This window comes from Corvus hawaiiensis, chromosome 24 (genome assembly GCF_020740725.1).
Source record: "Corvus hawaiiensis isolate bCorHaw1 chromosome 24, bCorHaw1.pri.cur, whole genome shotgun sequence".
In the NCBI taxonomy this organism is placed as follows: Eukaryota; Metazoa; Chordata; class Aves; order Passeriformes; family Corvidae; genus Corvus; species Corvus hawaiiensis.
This window is the reverse complement of record NC_063236.1, coordinates 8,638,303-8,657,120: the sequence shown is the minus strand read 5'-3', so window position 1 is coordinate 8,657,120 and position 18,818 is coordinate 8,638,303. Positions and strand designations below refer to the sequence as shown.

The window sequence follows — 18,818 nt, the reverse complement described above, 5'->3', positions numbered from 1 at the left end:
ACGTGCGGGCGGGCACCGGGAGCGGGATCGGGAGCGGGATGGGAACCGGGAGCGGGATGGGAACCGGGACTGGGATGGGAACCTGGACCTGGATCGGATCGGGATGGGAACCGGGACCGGGATGGGAACCTGGACCTGGATCTGGGCCGGGATCGGATCGGGATCGGGATGGGAACCTGGACCTGGATCGGATCGGGATGGGAACCTGGACCGGAACCGGATCGGGATCGGGATGGGAACCTGGACCTGGATCGAATCGGGAGCGGGATGGGAACCTCGACCTGGACTAGGAACGGGGTTGGGACCGGGACCGGGACCGGGACCTGTACCCGGAGGTCTCGGTGGAGCCCCAAACCCAGGAGTTGCACACTGGGGTGCTCCGCGTGTCCCACCATGCCGCGGGGTCTTTAAGGATTCCTTAAGGATCCTGTGTGGGATGAAGACTGTGGTTATAGTGAGGTTTATTCTTATTATTATATAAAGCTTTTGCAATCAAACGAACTTATTCTTGCACAGGATTTCTGGAATTCACAGTGTTTCTGTTACTCCCATTTCCCTGCTCCGTGGGAGCTGGTTATCCTCTTCTTTGGGGACACGCCAAGCCAGGCTTGGGTAAGACCTGGATCCATGGGGACATTCGGCCACACTGTCCCTCCATCCGGGCTGCAGCCGGATTCCCTCCCCACACGCCAGCGAGCTAATTGATCCACCCAGCCAGCAAATTGATTTATGGCAATTAGGGACTCTCATTAAGGGACCAGCTGGAGAGCCGGGCGTTACCTGCCCGGCGGGAGCAGCCGTGGGAAGCCGCCAGCGCACCACATGGTGTTAGGGTTTTGGGAGGGTTTTACTTCACTTCGGGCTTGGGGTTTTCCCGTTCACCCCCTTCCGTTGTTGACATTTGGGATCAGCGAGTTCACCCCGAGGCTCCCTTTTCTCCCGCCTCCTTCGCTGACATTTGGGATCTGAGCTCAACCGGAACCTCCCTTTTTCTCCCTTATCTCCTCCTCCCACGTTCCTGCAAGGTCACGCACTGTCCTCACCTCCATGTGGATGCAGGAATTCGCATGGCCGGGCGGACCAGTTCAGACCAGTTCGTTATCAGAGCGTCCCAGCCAAACCCCCAACTGCTGCCGCGGATGTTCCCGGGCCAGGGGAAGGTGATAAATCCACCGGGGGCAGGGCGGGATGGCGCTGCCTTGAACCAACACATCGGCCCCGGGAGCGCCCTTCCCAGTGGGAAATGCAGGGGGATAGGGGAGAGGAGAGGCTGGAGGCGCCTGGCTGGCCCGGGAGGTGAGGAATTGGGCGGGCAGCGGGTTTGGGAGACCCTCTGAGCCGCACGCTGGGAGGTGACAGCCACCGGCAGCTCCGGGAGCTCCTCGGCCCCCGCCCGTCCCCGCTGCGTGGCAGCGCCGGCAAAGGTGGGTGCGATGGAGCCCTGTCCTGCCAGGGCTTTCCAAACCCTCTCACCCTTCTCTGTCCCCCCCCTCCACCCCGCTCCAGCCCCGGGAATGAGGGTCCTGCTCCCCCAAATATCCCGGCACAAGTTTGGGAGCATCCCGGGGACCATGTGGTTGATCCATGTGGATGCTGGCAGGAGCTGGGGCGTTCGTGCCCTGGGGGTGCAGGGTCCCCCCTTTCAGAGGGCGCTGATGGGGTGCAGTTCGTGGATCCGAGATTCCCGGAGGAATCCGGCTGTCCCCGGGGGATCAGGGAAGCGGAACGTCCCGGGGTCTGTGCGCTCCCGTTGTTTTCAGGAGCGGAATCGGTGCCGGGAGAGGGATGGGAAGAGGAAGGAAAAGTCCCGGGGGGGAGGGACGGGAGAGTTCCGGGAGAGCTCCGGGTGAGCTCCTCAGGAGGGGATCGGCTCCCGCCGGAGACTGGTATGGAATGAGATCCGGCTGCGGGGCGGCAGGATTGGGGTGCAGGGAAGGATTGGGGTGCAGGATTGGGGTGAAGGGAAGGATTTGGATTCAGGGATGAAGGATTGGGGTGAAGGGAAGGATTGGGGTGCAGGGATGAAGGACTGGGGTGCAGGATTGGGGTGAAGGGAAGGATTTGGATTCAGGGATGAAGGACTGGGGTGCAGGGGTGTAGGATTGGGGCGCAGTTGCAAAGTTACAGGTTTGGGGTGCAGGATTGGGATGCAGAGGTGCAGGATTGGGATTCAGGGGTGCAGGGCTCTCCGTCGCACCCCCCTCCGTGCTCCAGCGCTGCTTTCCAGGACCTGAGGCTGACACCCCAGGTAAAGCCGCAATTTAGGGACAAAAGTGGGGATTTCAGGCTGGCGGGGGGGGGGGGGGGGGGGGGGGGCCTCATCCAAGCCCCCGTGCCCCGACACCGGGATCCTCTGGGGACATCACGGGGTGACCCGCGGGGCTGGCGATTGTGCGGAACGAGCTCACGTAATAAAATTTACCTGGGCACAAAGTCGGCGGAGCAGAGCTTTGTTACAGCGCTGGCTCTGTGACCGCAGTTAACTCGCGCCGGCTGAGGATACCAGGTCGCCTTTTATACCTTTGTTCTTGCAGCAGCGCGTTCCGTGTGTGTATTATGGCTTCGCCAAAGGGGAGGGGATATGAAAATGCTTTCGGGGGGATTATTTACATAGATCCGCCTTGGTTTCCGTCCGCCGGCTCCTGCGCAGTGTCCTCTGGTGGTCGTCTTTGGTGGTCAGATGAAGGCTCGCAGTCTTCCTCGGGGTTGAACTTTTTACCTCTTCCTTGCGGGCGTGCGCAGATCTGTTTTGCGGGTCTCGGCCGCTTTCACAACCTTCTTGTGGTCTCGTAATTCCTCTGTGTTCTCAGAGTCCTTCTGTTTTGGGGTTTTCGATTCCCTGTGCTCGTACAAAACTGGTCTCAGCTGGGTCTGGTCTTACTGTTCTCTTTTTACACAATTCACTTTAACTTACACTGTCAGCATTTATCATTTACCTCTAAAAGTTCCCCTTCGCACAACCTGCCCGATTGTGTCACAGCAAAGCTGGCGGCACCAAAACCCTTTCTGTTTATTTCTCTGTTTTTCAAAGGACTGCAGGATTGGGGTGCAGAGGTGCAGGATTGGGGTGCAGAGGTGCAGGGCTCTCCGTCGCACCCCCCTCCGTGCTCCAGCGCTGCTTTGCAGGACCTGAGGCTGACACCCCAGGTAAAGCCGCAATTTAGGGACAAAAGTGGGGATTTCAGGCTGTCAAGGGGGCTCATCCAAGCCCCCGTGCCCCGACACCGGGCTTCTCTGGGGACATCACGGGGTGACCCGCGGGGCTGGCGGTGACACGTGGCAGGGACAAGCGGAGCCTCGGGCAGGCCCAGGGGGTGCCGAGGCATTGCCGGTCCCGTGTCACCCCCAGGACACAGGGAGCGGGTCCATGTGTCCCCAGCTCCGCCGTGTCCTCGCTGGTGGTGATGCCGGTGGCTCTGGAGGTGTCGCAGCGCTCCGGGCGCGGGGCTGGCAGTGTTATATGTTCCGATAAGTTCTTAAGTTCTTCAGTCAAATAATCACAATTTGATTATTTTAGATGGAAAATTTATTAATAATTAAGCAAGTAGAATGTGAGCAAAAGCAGCGCTGGGTGACAGGGGAGTCTCCGCTCCACCAACTGCCACGCTAATACTTCAAACCATTGTCCTTTTATACTCTCATATTTCCGCTTTCTTGTCTCTTCTGCTTGTAACTTATGGTCCCTCTGTGCATGTACATCTTGTTGCTAGGGGGTCTTTTCTGCCTTCTGGTGGTCGTTGAGGCTGAAGTAAGAAGTCTTCCTCTTTTGTCCTTTCCATGACCCCTATCTTTTCCTTCCATATTTGGTATAATATCTCTTTACTTACATAACTTACAAGCGGAAGCGATACATATTTGGCAAATACATATTTCACTAACTGTGAAGGCATATCGTTGGCAATTCATACGGTTCTGGATATATGGGCGTAGTTCTGCAAGCGTACTCTCCTTCAACCACAGGGGAGGACTCATCTACCTCCATAGTTTAATAAACATTTGCAGCTTTTAACAGCAGCACCACGGGTGGCACCTGGCTGGCAGCGTCCCCAGGCCGGCAGTGACGTCCTGTGGGATGTGCTGACCCAACCTCTCCCTTCCAGCGGATCCCGGGCCGGCAGCCAGGACGGCCCTCGGGCAGGATGTTCCCCCCGCCGGGCTGCAGGAGGGGCTTCCCCAGGGAGGTACGTGCGCTTGGGGCTCTGCTGGGGCTGCCGGGGCGGGGTGGGAGCGCAGGAGCGTTCCTGGGGCCAGGGTGGACGCCCGCTGCTCCATCCCTGGGGATGCTGGGGAGCCAGGAGAACATCGCTGCAGTTTGGGGAGGAATCAGGAATCATCTGGGCCTTCAGAGGAGAGAGGAGGGTGGTTGGGTGGGCTCCTGCCTCGCTGAGGCGAGGGTGGAGCGGGGGGCTCATGGCTCTGATCTCTCCACAGCCCGGCCCGTGGTGGGATGGGCCAGGGCTGTGCTCCCCTCCTGGCCCTGAGGACGCCTGGGATGAGCCACCCTGGGAGCACCGGCGCTGGCGGTGCCCGGTAAGGGACAGGGCTGGGGGGAGATGTCACAGGGATGTGTCACAGGGATGTGTCACAGGGATGTGTCACAGGGATGTGTCACAGGCGCTGCGGGAGCTTCCGAGTTTGTCAGGGAGACCCTCCCGGGGAGCTGCCAAGGGAAGGGACCCCTTGGCTCTCTAAACTCCTTCCTCAAAAAGAGGCTGGATGTGTCTGGATCCAGTTGTGGACCCCCAGGCTCCCGAAACTCCCGAGAGGAGTCTGGACACATCTGGATCCAGTTGTGGACCCCCAGGCTCCCGAAACTCCCGAGAGGAGTCTGGACACATCTGGATCCAGCTGTGGAGCTGGCCAGCAGTTTGTGTCTAAAGGATTCCACAGCTTCGCCCCCCAGGATTAAGAATGGCAAAACAAATGTATTTACATTGGTAAAATAAATAATTTATTTCGATGGATGGTGTCTAAAGGACCTCAGTCAGTTACCTGATTAATAGCCAGGGCGCTGTTAATTAAACCGATAGTTTCAAAGTTAAATTAGCAATTGTGAAGTGGAGGTTGGTGCTACTCACCCAGACCCACACAAAACTCTTCGGCTCGGCCTCGAGGAGCGGCCTTGAAGGGCTCCAGAAAGGAATCCATGCTCGCTCCTAGGAGGGCCGTGCTGGAATCCCGCTGTTCTGAAGTGGGATTGAGCTTTTATAGCGCGGACTGAGGGATGTTGGGCATTTTGGGAGCCATTTGTACTTAAATCAGTGATTGCTGCCCTCTGGTTCCTCCCAGGAAACATCTGCCCCCCACATCCCTGCCGGTGCCAGCTGCTCTCAGGGTTTCACATCCCTCTGGGGTTTCGTTTTGGGATATTTGAGTCAGGCTGCTCTCAGTGTTCTCCAGCACCGCTGGCAGCCTCATCCCCCCTCCACTGCTGCCAATTTTCACCGTTAGGTGAAATCTGAGCTGTTTCACCCGAACTGCATCCTGCAGCAAGGAGGGACTCACCTGCCCAGCCAGGGCAGCCCAAAGCAGGGGCTCCCCCAGAGCAGGAGAGGCAGAAAGAGCTGAGGGTCGCAGTGGGGAGGGGGAATAGCAAGAAAACCACAACATCCCAGTGGGTTTTGTCCTTACCAGTGGCTGTTCCCATTGCAGCCCCGTCGCAGGGCCCCTGGACCCATCCCTGGCCCTGGTGACGGCCCTTGGAACGAGGAGGAGGAGGAGGACACGGGGTGGGCACCCCACGACTGTCCCCCGCCACCCCCTTGGGATGACAGAGACTTCCAAGGACCTGAGGACGGCTTTGGAGAGGGCTGGCACCCGGTGAGGGGCAGATGGGCTGGGGGGGTGGTGGCAGCCACAGGACCGAGTGGGTAAAATGGACAAGGACAGCGTGTGGGGACCCTCTGTGCTGTGCAGCCACAGCTCCCCCTGTCCCATTCCCTGCCTAAACCCACCCCCTTCCCCGCAGGAGCTGCCCCCAGAGCCCTGGCCTGAATTCCCCGAGGAGGAGCAGCCCCCACCCTGGCCCCCCGCCGGCCCTCCACGGTGGGTGCCGGGCTCGGGGGGCTCGGGGGCTCTGTGTGCCTGTGGGGTGGCACTCGGGGCCACCAGGGCTGGGCACAGCCACGGGTGACGCGGTGAAAGCTGTCCCCACCTCGGCTGGGATTGCACAGAGACCCCTCCCATCCTAAACCCCCCCCACCCTGGGGCTGTGCTCCTGCAGGATCCGAGGAGCTTTCCGGGGACACCGCCCGCCCTGGAGCTGCCCCCGCCGGGGTGGGAGACGCGGCCGCCGCCCCCCGCAGGAGCCACCACCGGCAGCTGACCCTGGTTCCCCGGGTGTGGTGTCCCCGGCCCCCCCGAGGTCTGTGCTGACCCCGTGGCCGCTCCCCGGTGCTCTGCAGCCTCTCCTGGGGCAGGGTGAGGAGTCTGTCCCGCTGTTTCTCACCCTGCAGAGTACAAGCCGCACTCCAAGGCCTCTCCTGCCCTCTCCAAGAGGAGCAAGCCGGCGGCCGGGAAGGAGCTGCAGCCCCCAGATCCTCCCCAGCCCCTTTTACCCCTCCGAGGTGCTGCAGAGAGGCCGGAACAGACACAGGTTGTGGGGTTTTACCCGTCCCCTCCCCATCCCACGCCAGGAGTGTGCTCACCCTGAGCCTCGCACGGTGTCGTGGTTTCCTGCAGGATGTGCCAGTGGAAGGTCTGCCTCCTGGGAATGTCCTGGAGCCCCCCAGTCCGGCTGGGAGCCCTCCAGAGAGCCCAGCTGCCGATGCCCGTGCTGTGACCCCGGTAGGAGATCCCCTCCTGCTGCCAGGGATGCTCCCACGCCTGGAGCTGCCCGGCTCAGGGGTCTCTTTGGCCGCTGTAACATCTCCCTGCTCTCTCTCCTCCAGCCCTCTCCCTCTCCACCTCGCTGTCTCTTTGCCAGGCATGGGATTTTTCCAGGTTCTTCTCCGTGATTTCCTTTGGGTTTTAGCGCCCTGTCCGTCCCATGCCCATCTCTTCTCCCGGGACAGATGTGTCCTCATGCCATTGCCTGTCCCCAGGTTGAGCTGGAAGCCGGGCAGACCCCTGTGGGCAGCCAGCATCAGGATCCCTGTGCTTTGGGAACAGATCCAGCCCCTCCGGGGGAGAGCTCTGCCGGGATCCAGGAGCACCTTGAGGTATGGGATCACTGGGGAGTGGCACGGGGTCAGCTCCAGGCTCCCCAAATGCTCCCACCAGCTGCACACAGCTTCCCCTATGGATGTTTTCCATTCCCACCCTAAAGCAGAGCCTGGAGGGAGGCACAGCCCCCTTCCCAGACCCTTTGTCCCCTCTGTGGACTCGGTAACGTTTCCCCAGGTAGAGCCGTGCACTCCAGCTGTCCCCAAGGCTGGCGCTGGGGATGGGTCACATCCCCAGAGCCCAGCAGCCCCTCCGGACCCTGCCAAGAGGGAACTCCTGGAATCCAGCTCCTCTGGAGAGGCAGAGGCTGAGCTCAGCCCACATTGCTGGGAACAGCAGCCGGCCGGAGCTGGGGAAGCCGAGGCAGCAGCTGCCGAGGGTGGGGTGAGTTTGGGGTGTGGGGCAGCTCCACGCCGTGTCCCCACCCTGTGTGAGAGCCCCTCGAGGCCACTGCTGCCGGTGGGGCCGTGCTGGCAGCGCTGTCCCTGCCCAGCCACCGCCCTCCTCCCCCAGCCACTCTCTCCCCCAACAGCCTCTGCAGAGCCTTCAGCCACCTGAAAACCCTCAGGTCCCTCCAGGAGCTGCAGCAGAACCCGAGGCACAGCCCAGCCGGGCTTCTCCTGCTGCCTGCACCACACCAGAGACCTCCCCAGGGCCCCAGGACCCGCCCGGGTGCGGCGAGGCAAAGCCGGTACGGGGTCCGGGTGCCCCCCAAGCACCTCGGGGTCCCCACGCGGGGCCGGTGTCCTGGGCTTGGGACACTGCTGTAGCCAGAGGGGGATCCCTGCAGGATCCGGGGCTGGGGTTAAAGGGCAGCTTTGTCTGGAGGCAGAGCCCGTGTCGGCCCCGCTGCCGGCCGAGCCGGAGATGCCGATAAACGGGAGACGGCTGGGAAAGAAGCCAGGGAAGTAACCGGAGGCTTGGGAGCGCGCTGGAGCGTGAACGACCCTGGGACTGGAGCTCTGAGGAAGCCGAGGAGAGCCCTCCAGAGCAGCTTAATTACTGCCTAACGAGGGAGAGAAATGCTGGGCTGAGAAATTGGGGCAGAGGGGGAGTGGGGGCAGCTTTGGCACCTGAGGGAGGGGTGACAAACCCGTGGCTCCTTCCACGGAGTGGCCAGTCCTGGGCTAGTGACCAGCACTGACAGCCCCAGTTTGGCTCAGTCCCTTTCCCCTCTGACCCTTCCTCGCCTTTTCCACCTCCCAGGCTGTGTCTGGCCGGCACCAGCTGTGCTCCACGCTCCCCACACCATTCCCAGCCGGCATCGATTTCCGCTCCGCCGCCGTCCTCGCCAGGAAGGCAGAGATCGAGCTGGTGAGTCCTGGCAGGCCCTGGATGAGCACCTGGGGGTCTGGGACTGGCTGCAGGGTGGGGGGACTCACCTGAGGACCTTTGGGAGCGATGGTGGGTGGTGGGGGGTGTGAATTTGGCATTTTGGGGGGCACTGATGGTTGCAGGGGAAGGTGCTGTGGGCAGTAAGGGGTTTGCAGGGGCTCAGGTGCTCTTTGGGGGCTCTGTGGACTAAAACCAGGGGTTGTTTGGTGCTGCTTTTGGGGTGCTGACCCCGTGCCCCTCCCCTGCAGTCGTACCAGCAGTTCAGCCTGACCATCGCCGTGGTGGCCACGATGCTGCTGCAGAAGGAGCCCTCGATGGAGGCGGCGCTGGGGCTGGCGCTCAGGGCCAACCTCCGCCAGCGCCGCATCCACCACCTGCAGGAGCTGGAGGATTTCATCGACAGCTACGACTCGGCCACCGCCAGCCTCTGATGGCAGCCACCCCCTCCTGCCAGCTGGGTGGGGGGCGATGGGGGCTGTGACAGCGCTTTGGGGTGCTCGGGAGGGTGCTGAGCCTGCGGGACAAGGTGGGATGGACACATTGGCAGCCCCACCCTCCTGGAGAAGGAGGGCGAGCAGGATGTGTTTGGTTTTAGCCCTGCCCAAACCCCTGTAGGCAGCCAAAGTTTTACTGGTTTTACTGGAGGGTGATGGCAGGGAGGGCAACAGTCCCTCTCCTCCATTCCTGATTCTTGGGGATGTGTCCCCAAACCCCAGCGAGTGTTTTTGGGTTTAAATCTAGAAATAAATCGTGTTCTTTTTGCAGCCCTTGCTCTGTTCCCGCTCTCCTGGGGCTGCTGAGGGGGGGTCCCGCGGTGACCCCCGGCTGTGGCAGAGGGCAGAGGTCACTCCCAGGGACACGGTCAGCGTCCCAAGGGGCTGGGAAGGAACAGGGCAGGCTCAGGAGACCCTTCTGCGTTCAGATTTCAGCCAAACTTTATTGGAGCTTCATCATCGTTAGAGCTGCGCCCCTGGTCCCCTCCGGGACACGGTGCCACCAGGGATGGAGAGCAGGTGGCAGTGGGGCACGGAGCAGTCCAGGGAAGGATCCCACGTGCTCCCCAGCCGTGGGGTGATGCAGGCAGCTGCCCTTGTCTGGAGCTGCGGCCGCTCTCCCCGGAGCTGCCGCCTTGTCTGCGGTGCTGGAGGCCCTGCTCGGCTGCCGGCCCCGCTCCCTTCCTGCTTTACCTGTTCCTAATTGCGGGAGAGGCCGGCAGGAATTGCAGGCTCTGCTCTGCCAGCAGCCGCCGGGGGGGAAGGATCCCAGCAGCTTCTCCCACCAGCCTTGGGCCGCGTCCAGGACGCGCTTGGAACGCGTTGAGGCCGTGGCAGGACCTGGCAGGACGGCAGTGCCACTCGGGGACCCCTGGACCCCGCGGTTAGGACACGCTGCAGTGCTTGGCCGTCCTGCCCCTGCCCCTCCCCGGGGGCTCCCTGCCCAGGGAATTCATCCCGGGCTTGGGGATGGGCTTCCCGAAAAAGAAGCCCTCCTCCTCCGAGTCTGAGTCCGAAGATGAGGAGCAGGTGGGGCACCAGGAGTCGTCCTCCTCCGTGCCGTCCTCTGGCCGGGGGCTGTGTCGGGGAGGGGATGTGCCCGCTTGGAAGTGTGGGTTTGCATTGCCTGCGGCTGTTCGGGGGTCAGGGCCCCCCAAAAGCAGGTGGCCCAAGGCTCCAGGCTCGTTGGGCCCCTCTGGGCTGGGCTGGGGGGCCGAGGGGTGGCCAGCTGGGGGTCCCAGCGTCCCCATGTGCTCCTTGGCAGCATCACTGCTTCGCTCCTTTGCGGCTGCTCCGAGATCCTCCGGGCTCCTGAACGCGGGGTGCACGGGGGCCTGATCCGAAAACGCCTCTGGAAGAGGGAAAGTGGGCCTAAGTGAGGACGGAGAAGGCTCAGCCAGCCTTCCCATAGCAGGGGTTGTCTTGGGACACAACAGGGCGGCACCGACCCACCCCCAGCTCCTCCCGTGGGTGGAGGGCTGGGGGTTTATCCCCACTTCCCACGGTGTGACATTCCCAGTAAAGTCCCCAGCAGCTGGGCAGAGCCTGGATTTGCTCCCACTCCCGTCCCACCCCCATCTACCAGCCCACCACGATCCTACCGGCCCCTTCCCCCCGCTGCCTGCAGCCCCCCGCTGCCGAGGTCCTGCCGGCCGGGCCGGCTCTGGAGAGCGGCGTGGAGTCGGGGGATGGAGCGGAGGCGAAAGCCGAGTCGGAGGAGTCGGAAGAGGCGGTGGAAGAGGCATCCTGGCCCCGGCTGCAGGTGTCGGAGCAGAAGAGGCGGCCGCGGCGGCAGGCGAGGGGCTGTCCCCGCAGCGGCTTTCGGCACAGGCTGCAGCAGAAGCAGGCGGCTCGGGCGTGCCAGTGCAGCCCCTGGTGTGTGACCTCCTCGCTGTCAACACCTGGGGGGCAACCACAGCTGAGGGGAGTGCCCAAATCCATCCTCCCGTGTGCCCAAATCCATCCTCCGTGCCGAGCCGCGGGGCTCCGGCTCCGCAGCCTTCCCAGCCGGGGGCAGGGGAGCCGGGTGGGGGTCGCGGCCGTACCGATGGGATCCCCGCAGGCCTGGCACGGCTCGGCAAAGAGGCTCTCGAAGCAGCCCCGGCAGCAGGGCCGGCCGCTCCTCATCACGTAGCGCTGCCCGCGCAGGGGCTCGTCGCATTCCAGGCAGCAGAAGTGCTCCAGGTGCCAGCGCCGGCCCTCGGCCTCGATGCACTCCTCCATGAAGATCAGCTGGAGCGGGAAAACAACCCACATCCTCTCAGCACCCCGCTGGAAAACCCGCGGCCCAGCCGTGCTTTGCTGTGCTGAGGAGGAGCCCCCGGCCCGTGGGGCTCTCTGCAAGGTCCAGGAAGGAATATTCCTGCAGCCCATCAGCGGTTCTGATGGATTTGGAGCCCCCAGCCAGGCTTGGGGGCATTTAACAGCCAAAGGGGGGGTCAAAGGCTCCCCCTGCCCGGCACCCACCTGGTCGCAGGAGGCACAGCGGGGTCGGAAGAGCTCGGCGTGGTGCCGGCCGCAGTAGATCCTCCCATCCTGCTGGAAGTAGATGAGATCCACCAGCTGCTGCTGGCAGAAGTGGCAGGAGAAGCAGGACGGGTGCCAGAACTGGTCTCCCAGGCGAGAAGCTGAAACCCCCGGGTCCCCTTTGTTCAGCCTCCGACCGCACTGCAAGGCAGAGGGACACCAGGTTTGGGGCCGGGCTGGCTTTTGGGGCCGGCTCCCTGCCAGGGAATGGGTGCTGGAGGGGACACCTCACCTTCCTGCAGGGACAGCCATGGCAGGGACCCGGCACGGGACACGCCAGCCCCTGGCCCAGGGCCTCCTGTCTGCGGCGGGCGCTGAAGGCTCGGAGCTGCCGCCGCTCCTCCTCGGCGAGGTCGGGGCAGTACCGCTCCTGCGGGGGCACGGGGGTCAGGGCGGGCACGGGGTGAGCCCGGGGAGGGGGCAGCACCCGAAAAAGAGGGGTCTTACATCGCAGTCCTGAGGAGGCAGCTGCTGCAGGAGGGCTCTGGCGCGGAGCCGGGTCCTGTCAGAGGGAGAGCCTGGCTGCGGCGAGCGGGGCCCGAAGCACGGCGGGGCCTTGGGAGAAACGGGCGGAATTTTAGGGGGGTTAAAGTGTGTTTAGCTTGCAGTCGCTGAAATGCGTGTTTAACCCCGGGAAAGGGGGTGCTCTGCTGTAGGAACCACCCGGGGCTGGGGGAGAGCTGGGTGCTGCCCACCTCGGGGGGCGCGGGGTCTGCGGAGGGCTCCAGGTACTCTTCCAGGGCACAGCCGGAGTCGCTGTCGGACGAGGCCGGGGGGAGGCCGGTGGTGGTGCCGCAGGGGGAAGGCTCGTCCCGCTGGGGCCATGCAGGGCTCTGCAGGGACATGAGCTGGGAACAGAGAGCCAGAGCTGGTCAGACACGAGGTAGGGAGCAGGGACCCATCCCAGGACACGTGTCCTGTCTCCACGTGGCAGCCGGACACGCAGCCCCTCGTCCCAGGAAGGGACCCTGGTGCAGATCCAGCTGGGATGATGCTCCACACCACCATGACCTCAAGACCTTTAAGGCTGAACTGCTGCAGGAGTCCAAGGGATTTTTGGGGGGCTCCTTTCCCTTTGGGGATTACAGCAAACCCACACCACGGATTTGGGCACTCGGGGCTTTGTCTGTCAGGCGGGAGGGGATGGGAATGGGGTGAAGTCAGGCAGGGAACACTCCCAAGCGGGAGCTTTCCCCCAGCTGCCACCAGCCCTTTGCTGGCACGGCTAATCCCGGGTCTAGTGGCCCATCCCTGAGTGGGAACAGACGGAGGTTGAGCCCAGCTCAGTGGAAAATAATTCCTTCTCCTCAGGCTGCCATTGTTCTGCCCCAGGGCTGTTCCTGCCCGGCTGTCCAAGCCCACACCCGCACGCCTGGCTCGGGGTTACGCAGTGGAAACCCATCGGCTGCCATCCCCTCCTCCCCACGCGGGCGCTTTCCACCGCGCTTCCTTCCTGCCCTGGCTTTCCAAAACAAAGGCGAGATGCTGATGTGGTGGCTCCTGGGGTTCCCTGGATGCCAGCCTGGAGCCTGACGCCCTCAGCCTGTGCTTCCTGCCCTGGCGTGGGGAGTGAGGGTGGGATGGAGCTGAACCCCTTCTCCCAGGGGGAAAATCACGGGCCTGTGACCAAACGCCCGCAGGGATTCACCCTGTGAATCTCTGCATCCGTCCATCATGGATGGATCAGCTGCTCTGGAAAGTGTTTCATGCAGAAAATAGTCTCAAGGTTGAGGGGTGAGAACCCCCAGACTACGAAATTTTGGTTGTCCTACACCTCTGCCACCATGAGGACCCGTCCCCTGCTCCGTGCTGGGATGGTGCTGCTGTGTCCCCCCTCCCAGGGACATCCCAGTGTCCCCAGTGCTCCCACCGAACACTTCCAACATGCCCAGCTCAGCCCCTGCTCCCCGTGTGCCCCTTCCCGAGCAGCATCTCGGGCTGCTGGGATGTGGCACCCAAAGGGGGCAGCTCTGGGGCCGGGAGCAGGTGGGATCAACCGGGGCAGCTCAGGTTTCCCTGCCCCGCTGCCGGGTCAATGATTAACGCTGCAGATCGGCTAATCAGCGAGATAAAACAAAAGGGCTGCTGGCTTTTTCCTGGGCTTTGGGCTCTGGCACCCCGCGGCAGCCCGGGGGGGATGCCGGGCTGGCTGCAGGGTGCTGTTCAAAGCTGTGCTCTGGGATGCGCATGAAATAATCTGGCTTGACTGTGAATTTGCCGGCCAAAAAGAGCCCTGGCCTTGCTGGCTTGGTGAGGAAGCATAGCTGGGGCAGGAAAGAGCCTCGGCTCTACAGGAGGAGCAGGGCGGTGTGAGAGCCTGGGGATGCTGAGTGGGGACCCTCACGGGCTTGGTGCCGAGCCCCAGCTCTGGTGCTGCCTGGTTTGGGAAAGGTGTCCCTGTTTCTTCCTCCCGGTGGGAGCTGGGTGGCACTCCCGGCCTGCGCTTGGCTCATTAAGCCTCCAAACTGCATTTGTGTAATCTCTTGGGGCTTTGCTGTTAATTAGACCCCTCCGATGCTCTGGGGGCTCAGCGGGGCTGGCAGTGCCGGCCTGGCCCCAGCCCCGTGTGGCACAGGGACCCCATCCAAAGGCCACCAGCGCAGTGGGGTGACGCTGGAGGAGAGAGGCTTGGGCAGGGCTCCTGGCTGCTGTGAACGCGCAGGGATGTGCCAGAGAGCCCAGCCCAGCCCAGTTTGATGCGATTACGCTGGCTGGCAGCCGTCTGGGCTGTAAACAAGTCCCTGTAATTAGCCCCAGACGGTGACAGAGGTACGCGCCTCCCATGCTAAAGAGCCGGGCAGCCCCAACAGGTCTGGCTCCTCTGCTCCCCGTCCCTGTCCCCTCTTCCTTCCTGCCCTCCCTCGCTGCCTCCAGGCGCTCCTGCTGTTGCCCTTCCCTGCCGGCCTGCCAAGGGATGCAGGGATGCTCCCGGCCTGCCTCAAACCCTGGGATCGGGCGCCGGGGGGGAGGTGGCACCATGGTGGCACTTTAGGGAGCTGCTTCTCCCTGCCAGCAAGTCCCCAAGAAGGGACATGTGACAGACCAGTCGGGCAGGCTGGGTGGCACTGGCTGTCATTTGCCTTGCCTGTAAATCCTCTCGTCCTGCCTGTGGGAGCTCCTCCGGATGCGTTCACCCAACTCCTCTTGCTCTCCAAAGGATCGGAAGCCGCCACAGCTCCCTGGCTGCAAGAGGCTGAGATTCCTGGGAATACTAATCTGCTTTGGCTCCCCGGGAGCAGCCCCTGTGTCCAGCTGGCTGCGGGAGCCTGTGTGGGCTCCCAGCCCTCTGCTGCCAAGGTCACACATTAACTTGGAGCGCAGCCACCCCAGCCCGCTCGGAATTCAGCACAGGCTCCCTGTTCCCAGCGCGGCCGGGGAGCTGCATCCCTGCCACAGCTTCGCTTTTGCAGAGTCCCCAGGAAACACAACATCTCCAAAAAGCCCCTCAGCAGCACCGGCAGCTCCCAGAGGCACAGCTCCACGCTGGCCTCACCCACGGGATAACCTGTTTTTGCTTGAGCTCCCGTCAACACAGCTGCTGTGCTGGAGGAGCAGGGAATAAAGGTACAGAGCAATAAAGATACAGAGCAATAAAGATGCATCTTTTGGGGCGAGATAAGCTGAGGTCTGGCAAGGAGAGCTGGAGCAGCGAGTCCTGCCCGACCTGGAGCCGGTCTCACCGAGGAGCCCACGGTGCCTTTTGGACCTGGGGTGGCACCAGGTGGAGCAGTCCTTGGTGCCGCTGGCTGGGCACAGCAGTGTCGCGGCCCTCGCTTTAAAAAAAGGCCTTTGCAGCCCCCCAAAATGATGGGGGAGGGCGTCAGCACCCTGCTCCGCCACGCAGCACCGTGCCACCAGCGGGGACCGTGGCCTGTTTGCTCACCGGGGGATGTGCCAGTGCTGCAAAAGGCTTTTCCTGCTGTGTTTTCCCCCCCATCCCGCAGGCACGGCCGGGAGCAGTAACCCATTAACCCACCCTGGCTCGCCCATTCGTACATCGGCAGGGACGGACCGAGACCCCCGCCCCTCCCTCCTCTCCCCGTGACCGCCGGGATGAAGACCCTCCACCGCACCCCACCCCTCGCTGTGGCCACCAGATTTCAGCCCGGCACGTCTGAAGGGGCCCAGCTCCATCCCCAAGCCCGAACCATCCCATTCCCGGCCAGTCCCAGGTGGGGAGGGATGGTGGGACCAGCCCCCCTTCCCGGAGCCCCCCGTCCTGCCGGGCAGCGCTGCCCGCGCACCTGCGGGCTGGCAGAGCCTGGCACGATGGAACGGGCGGCACCTCCTGCTCTCAGGGGACATTTCCCGACAACAAAGACCGCGGGGGCAGCGATATTACCTCCCCCCCCCAAAAAAAAAAATCTCCAAACAGCCCAAATCCCCCTGCTCTCCCTCGCTCCCGTCCCCTTCCCCTCGCAGCAACTCCCGACGCGGGACCCTCCCGCTGCCCCTTCCTCTAAATCTCCCTCTCCCCCAGCTCCATCTCCACACTGGAGCGGGGAGAGCCGAGCCCGGGTGTCCCTTCCAGCCGCACGTACCTGTCCTTTCCCGGCGCTCCGGGCCCCGCGCTCCGCCGCTGCGGGCTCGGCCGCCCGCTCCAGCCCCGCGCCGGCCGCCGCCGTCCCGCCCTGCTCCGGAGGACGCGAGGGAATGGAGCCTGGGCTGGGAAAACTTTGCAAAGCGAAAGGAAAACATCCAAGCTCAGTCAGGGAAACGCTTTTTTTTTTTTTTTTTTCTTTTTTTTTTTTTTTTTTTCCCTTCCTCTCTCTCTTTTTTTTTCCCCCTGCCTGCCCAGGCACTGGCTCCGCGGCAGCCGGGGTCCTAATTACAGGCTTTTTAGCCTAAACCTCGGGAGCCAGCCAATGGCTGGAATTCCAGGGCAGGCAGGGAGGGGAAGGGGGGGGGGGTACATTAACCCTACAGGGGAAAGAGCTCCCGATGACATCTGGCTCGCTCCTACCTCTCATTTTCCGAGCGCCCGCGCCCTTCCCTCCATCTGCGGCTCGGTTCACCCCAGGTTGCCGTTTGATGACTTCTATGATCCCGCGCGGTGATTTATTTCCCTGCCGAGATCAGAAAGAGTTGAAGCTTCATGAAAGAGGGGGAAGTGTCATTACACCCCAATTTAGAGGTGGAGAAACTTTGGCTGGGCTCTCACAAAGGAGTTAGCCAGCGGCAAGTCAGGATGTCCTAGTTTCCACAAGCCCTGAACACCTGACGAGGCTCCTCCAAGCCATTCCAGACCGGCTCCGGCTGCAGCAATTCCACCCGGGCAGGAGTCAGGGTAAAATTTATCAGAGCCTGATGCGAGGCACAGCGTCCTTGCTGTGTTTCTGTGGGTTTCTCACGATGCCGTAAGATTTTCCTGCCTGCTGATGGGACTTTGGGGATGAGCAGGGACACAGCATCCCCCAAAAAACCCTCACGGCTGCGGGGACCAGGCTGGATCTCTGCCACCTGCGTGGTCCCGGGAGCTTCGGCTCATTTTGGGAGCCCCGAGGGGTGCAGATGTCTCGTGTAGGTTCTGGGAACAGGGTCAGGACTGCAGCCAAAATCCACAGGGGTGGTAATTTGGCAGAGGAGGTGGCCAGGCTCCATGACAAGCCCGTGGCACCACTGGGCGAGGCTGTGCAGGGCGGTGTTGGGGCACAGGTTATTGTGCTGCTTTATGGAAGTGGTTGCCCCATCCCTGGAAGTGTCCAAGGCCAGGTTGGATGGGGCTTGGAGTAACCTGGGATAGTGGAAGGTGTCCCTGCCCGTGGCACGAAGGGGATTTTTTAAGGTCGCTTCCAACCCAAACCATTCGAGGATTCTCTGCAAAATCCCCGGGGCAGGGGGAGAAGCAGGAGGAAAAGGAGGAGGGCTGAGCACCTCCACATGCTGCCGCTTTCCCTCCCTGCGCAGGGGTCCCACCGGGGCTGTCCAGCCGGGGCTGTCACCCCCCAGGCTCCCTTTGAGGTCTCCGATGTCCCCGGGCTGTGAATCCGCTGTTTGGCTTCGCTGGGAGGTTGGTCCCTGCGGCTTTATCTTGGCTCGTTTGCTGCTCTGGACTTCGTCCCCGCGGGTGGTGGCAGGGCCCCCCTTCCTCCCCTGCTCCCCCCACGCTCCCCCATCCCTGCACAGGGCGGAAGGATTCATGGGCAAAGTCCTCCTGGGGAGACACGCCGGGCACGGGGACAGACGGGTCACTCGGGGCTTTCCCGAGGTGGCACCAGCCACTGCTCCATGGCAACACCCCGGAGCAGCGCGGTGGCACCGGCGCGTGGCCGCAGTGTCCCCACGGAGGGCAGGGACACAGCTCGGGGGCTCCGCGTGGGAATGTCGGGATGAGGAGCCGGCGGCTCCAAACGCAGGGCTGATGTCCGGCAGCTCCACGCCGGAACGGTGGGTGCGATTGGAATTTTAAAACCTGCAACTGTGGAATCTGCAGCTCGGGTTCACTCTCCTCGGGGACTCCCTGTGTCCTGGGTGTGCCCTGGACCCTCCCCATGTGTTCCCGGCCGGGCAGCTGTGCCCCATCCCGGCCCAGATGGGCATTCTGGGTTCAGGCAGGGTCCTGCACAGCCGGACCACGAGCATTCAGGAGCCCTGCGAGGAGGTCTGGGGGTGCAGCGGGACCCCAGCAGTACCCCGGCATTGCCCGCACTGGTTTAGTGCTCCGGGACTGGTGGGACTGGGCCGGGGACGCTGTGAGTGCTTCAGCCTCCCCGAGCCCCCTCCTTCCCCAACGCTCCTCTAGAGTCTCCCTCTACTCCAGACCCCCCCAAATCCCCCTCCCCTGACCGAGAGCATCCTTCCATCCCAGACCCCCCCAAATCCCCCTCCCCTGACCGAGAGCATCCTTCCATCCCAGACCCCCCCAAATCCCCCTGCACTGACCCCTCAGCCCCTCTCCTTCCCCAGACCCCTACCCGATCCCCCTCCATCGATCCCCCTCGAGCATCCCCCGAACCCAGACCCCTCAAATCCTCTTCCAGCGTCCCCCCAGCCCCTCTCCTTCCTCAGACCCCCGCCCAATCCTCCCCCACTGATCCTCCACGACCATCCCCCAACCCAAACCCCCAAATCCCCCTTCGCTGACCCACCCCAGCGTCCTCTCCTGCCTCAGACCCCCAAACCCTCTCACTGACCCCCCAAAACCCTCCCGTTCATCGCCCCCTTCCCCGGCCCCGCCCCTCCCGGCCCCGCCCCCCGAGGCCCCGCCCCTCCCGGCCCCGCCCCCCGAGGCCCCGCCCCCCGAGGCCCCGCCGCGCCCCCCTGGCGCCCCCTGGCGGCCCCGCGGCGCTCTCGCGGTGT

General features: G+C 63.2%; 2 protein-coding genes across 4 annotated transcripts; one reads left to right on the top strand and one right to left on the bottom strand.

Moving 5' to 3' along the window:
* The first annotated feature begins 20 nt into the window (after window positions 1-20).
* LOC125337723 (basic proline-rich protein-like) lies at window positions 21-9,263 on the top strand. The gene is given in 18 exon segments (XM_048327776.1): window positions 21-1,160; window positions 2,141-2,248; window positions 4,101-4,181; window positions 4,432-4,530; window positions 5,653-5,820; window positions 5,969-6,045; window positions 6,224-6,296; window positions 6,298-6,364; window positions 6,456-6,595; window positions 6,682-6,795; window positions 6,798-6,875; window positions 6,878-6,953; window positions 6,956-7,002; window positions 7,005-7,160; window positions 7,342-7,548; window positions 7,697-7,855; window positions 8,371-8,478; window positions 8,748-9,263. Coding segments are annotated over 18 exon segments (2,034 nt in total). The 5' UTR covers window positions 21-1,067; the 3' UTR covers window positions 8,931-9,263.
* Window positions 9,264-9,412: 149 nt separating this feature from the next.
* On the bottom strand, window positions 9,413-16,997 carry PRICKLE4 (prickle planar cell polarity protein 4). 3 transcript variants are annotated; one of them, XM_048328343.1, is made up of 10 exons: window positions 16,681-16,997; window positions 16,483-16,585; window positions 16,061-16,193; window positions 12,215-12,367; window positions 11,967-12,074; window positions 11,752-11,889; window positions 11,460-11,660; window positions 11,039-11,225; window positions 10,595-10,894; window positions 9,413-10,344 (listed from the first exon to the last, which is right to left on the bottom strand). In XM_048328343.1, the coding sequence occupies exons 4-10, from the start codon at window positions 12,362-12,364 to the stop codon at window positions 9,878-9,880; spliced, it is 1,551 nt and encodes a 516-aa protein (XP_048184300.1). In that variant the 5' UTR covers window positions 12,365-12,367; window positions 16,061-16,193; window positions 16,483-16,585; window positions 16,681-16,997; the 3' UTR covers window positions 9,413-9,877. The 3 variants fall into 3 exon arrangements, with proteins under 3 accessions (XP_048184300.1, XP_048184301.1, XP_048184299.1); XM_048328344.1 differs by having other exon boundaries at window positions 16,737-16,997; XM_048328342.1 differs by having other exon boundaries at window positions 16,483-16,997.
* Between the last annotated feature and the right edge of the window lie 1,821 nt (window positions 16,998-18,818).

Excerpts from the sequence above, each read along its gene's own strand:
- PRICKLE4 (XM_048328342.1), bottom strand. The coding sequence starts at position 12,364 with ATGTCCCTGCAGAGCCCTGCATGGCCCCAGCGGGACGAGCCTTCCCCC. Across the intron at positions 11,226-11,459 it reads GCTGTGCCTCCTGCGACCAG|CTGATCTTCATGGAGGAGTG; the intron begins GTGGGTGCCGGG and ends TTCCCGCTCCAG. Across the intron at positions 10,345-10,594 it reads GCAGCGGGGGGAAGGGGCCG|AGGCGTTTTCGGATCAGGCC; the intron begins GTAGGATCGTGG and ends TCCCTCTTCCAG.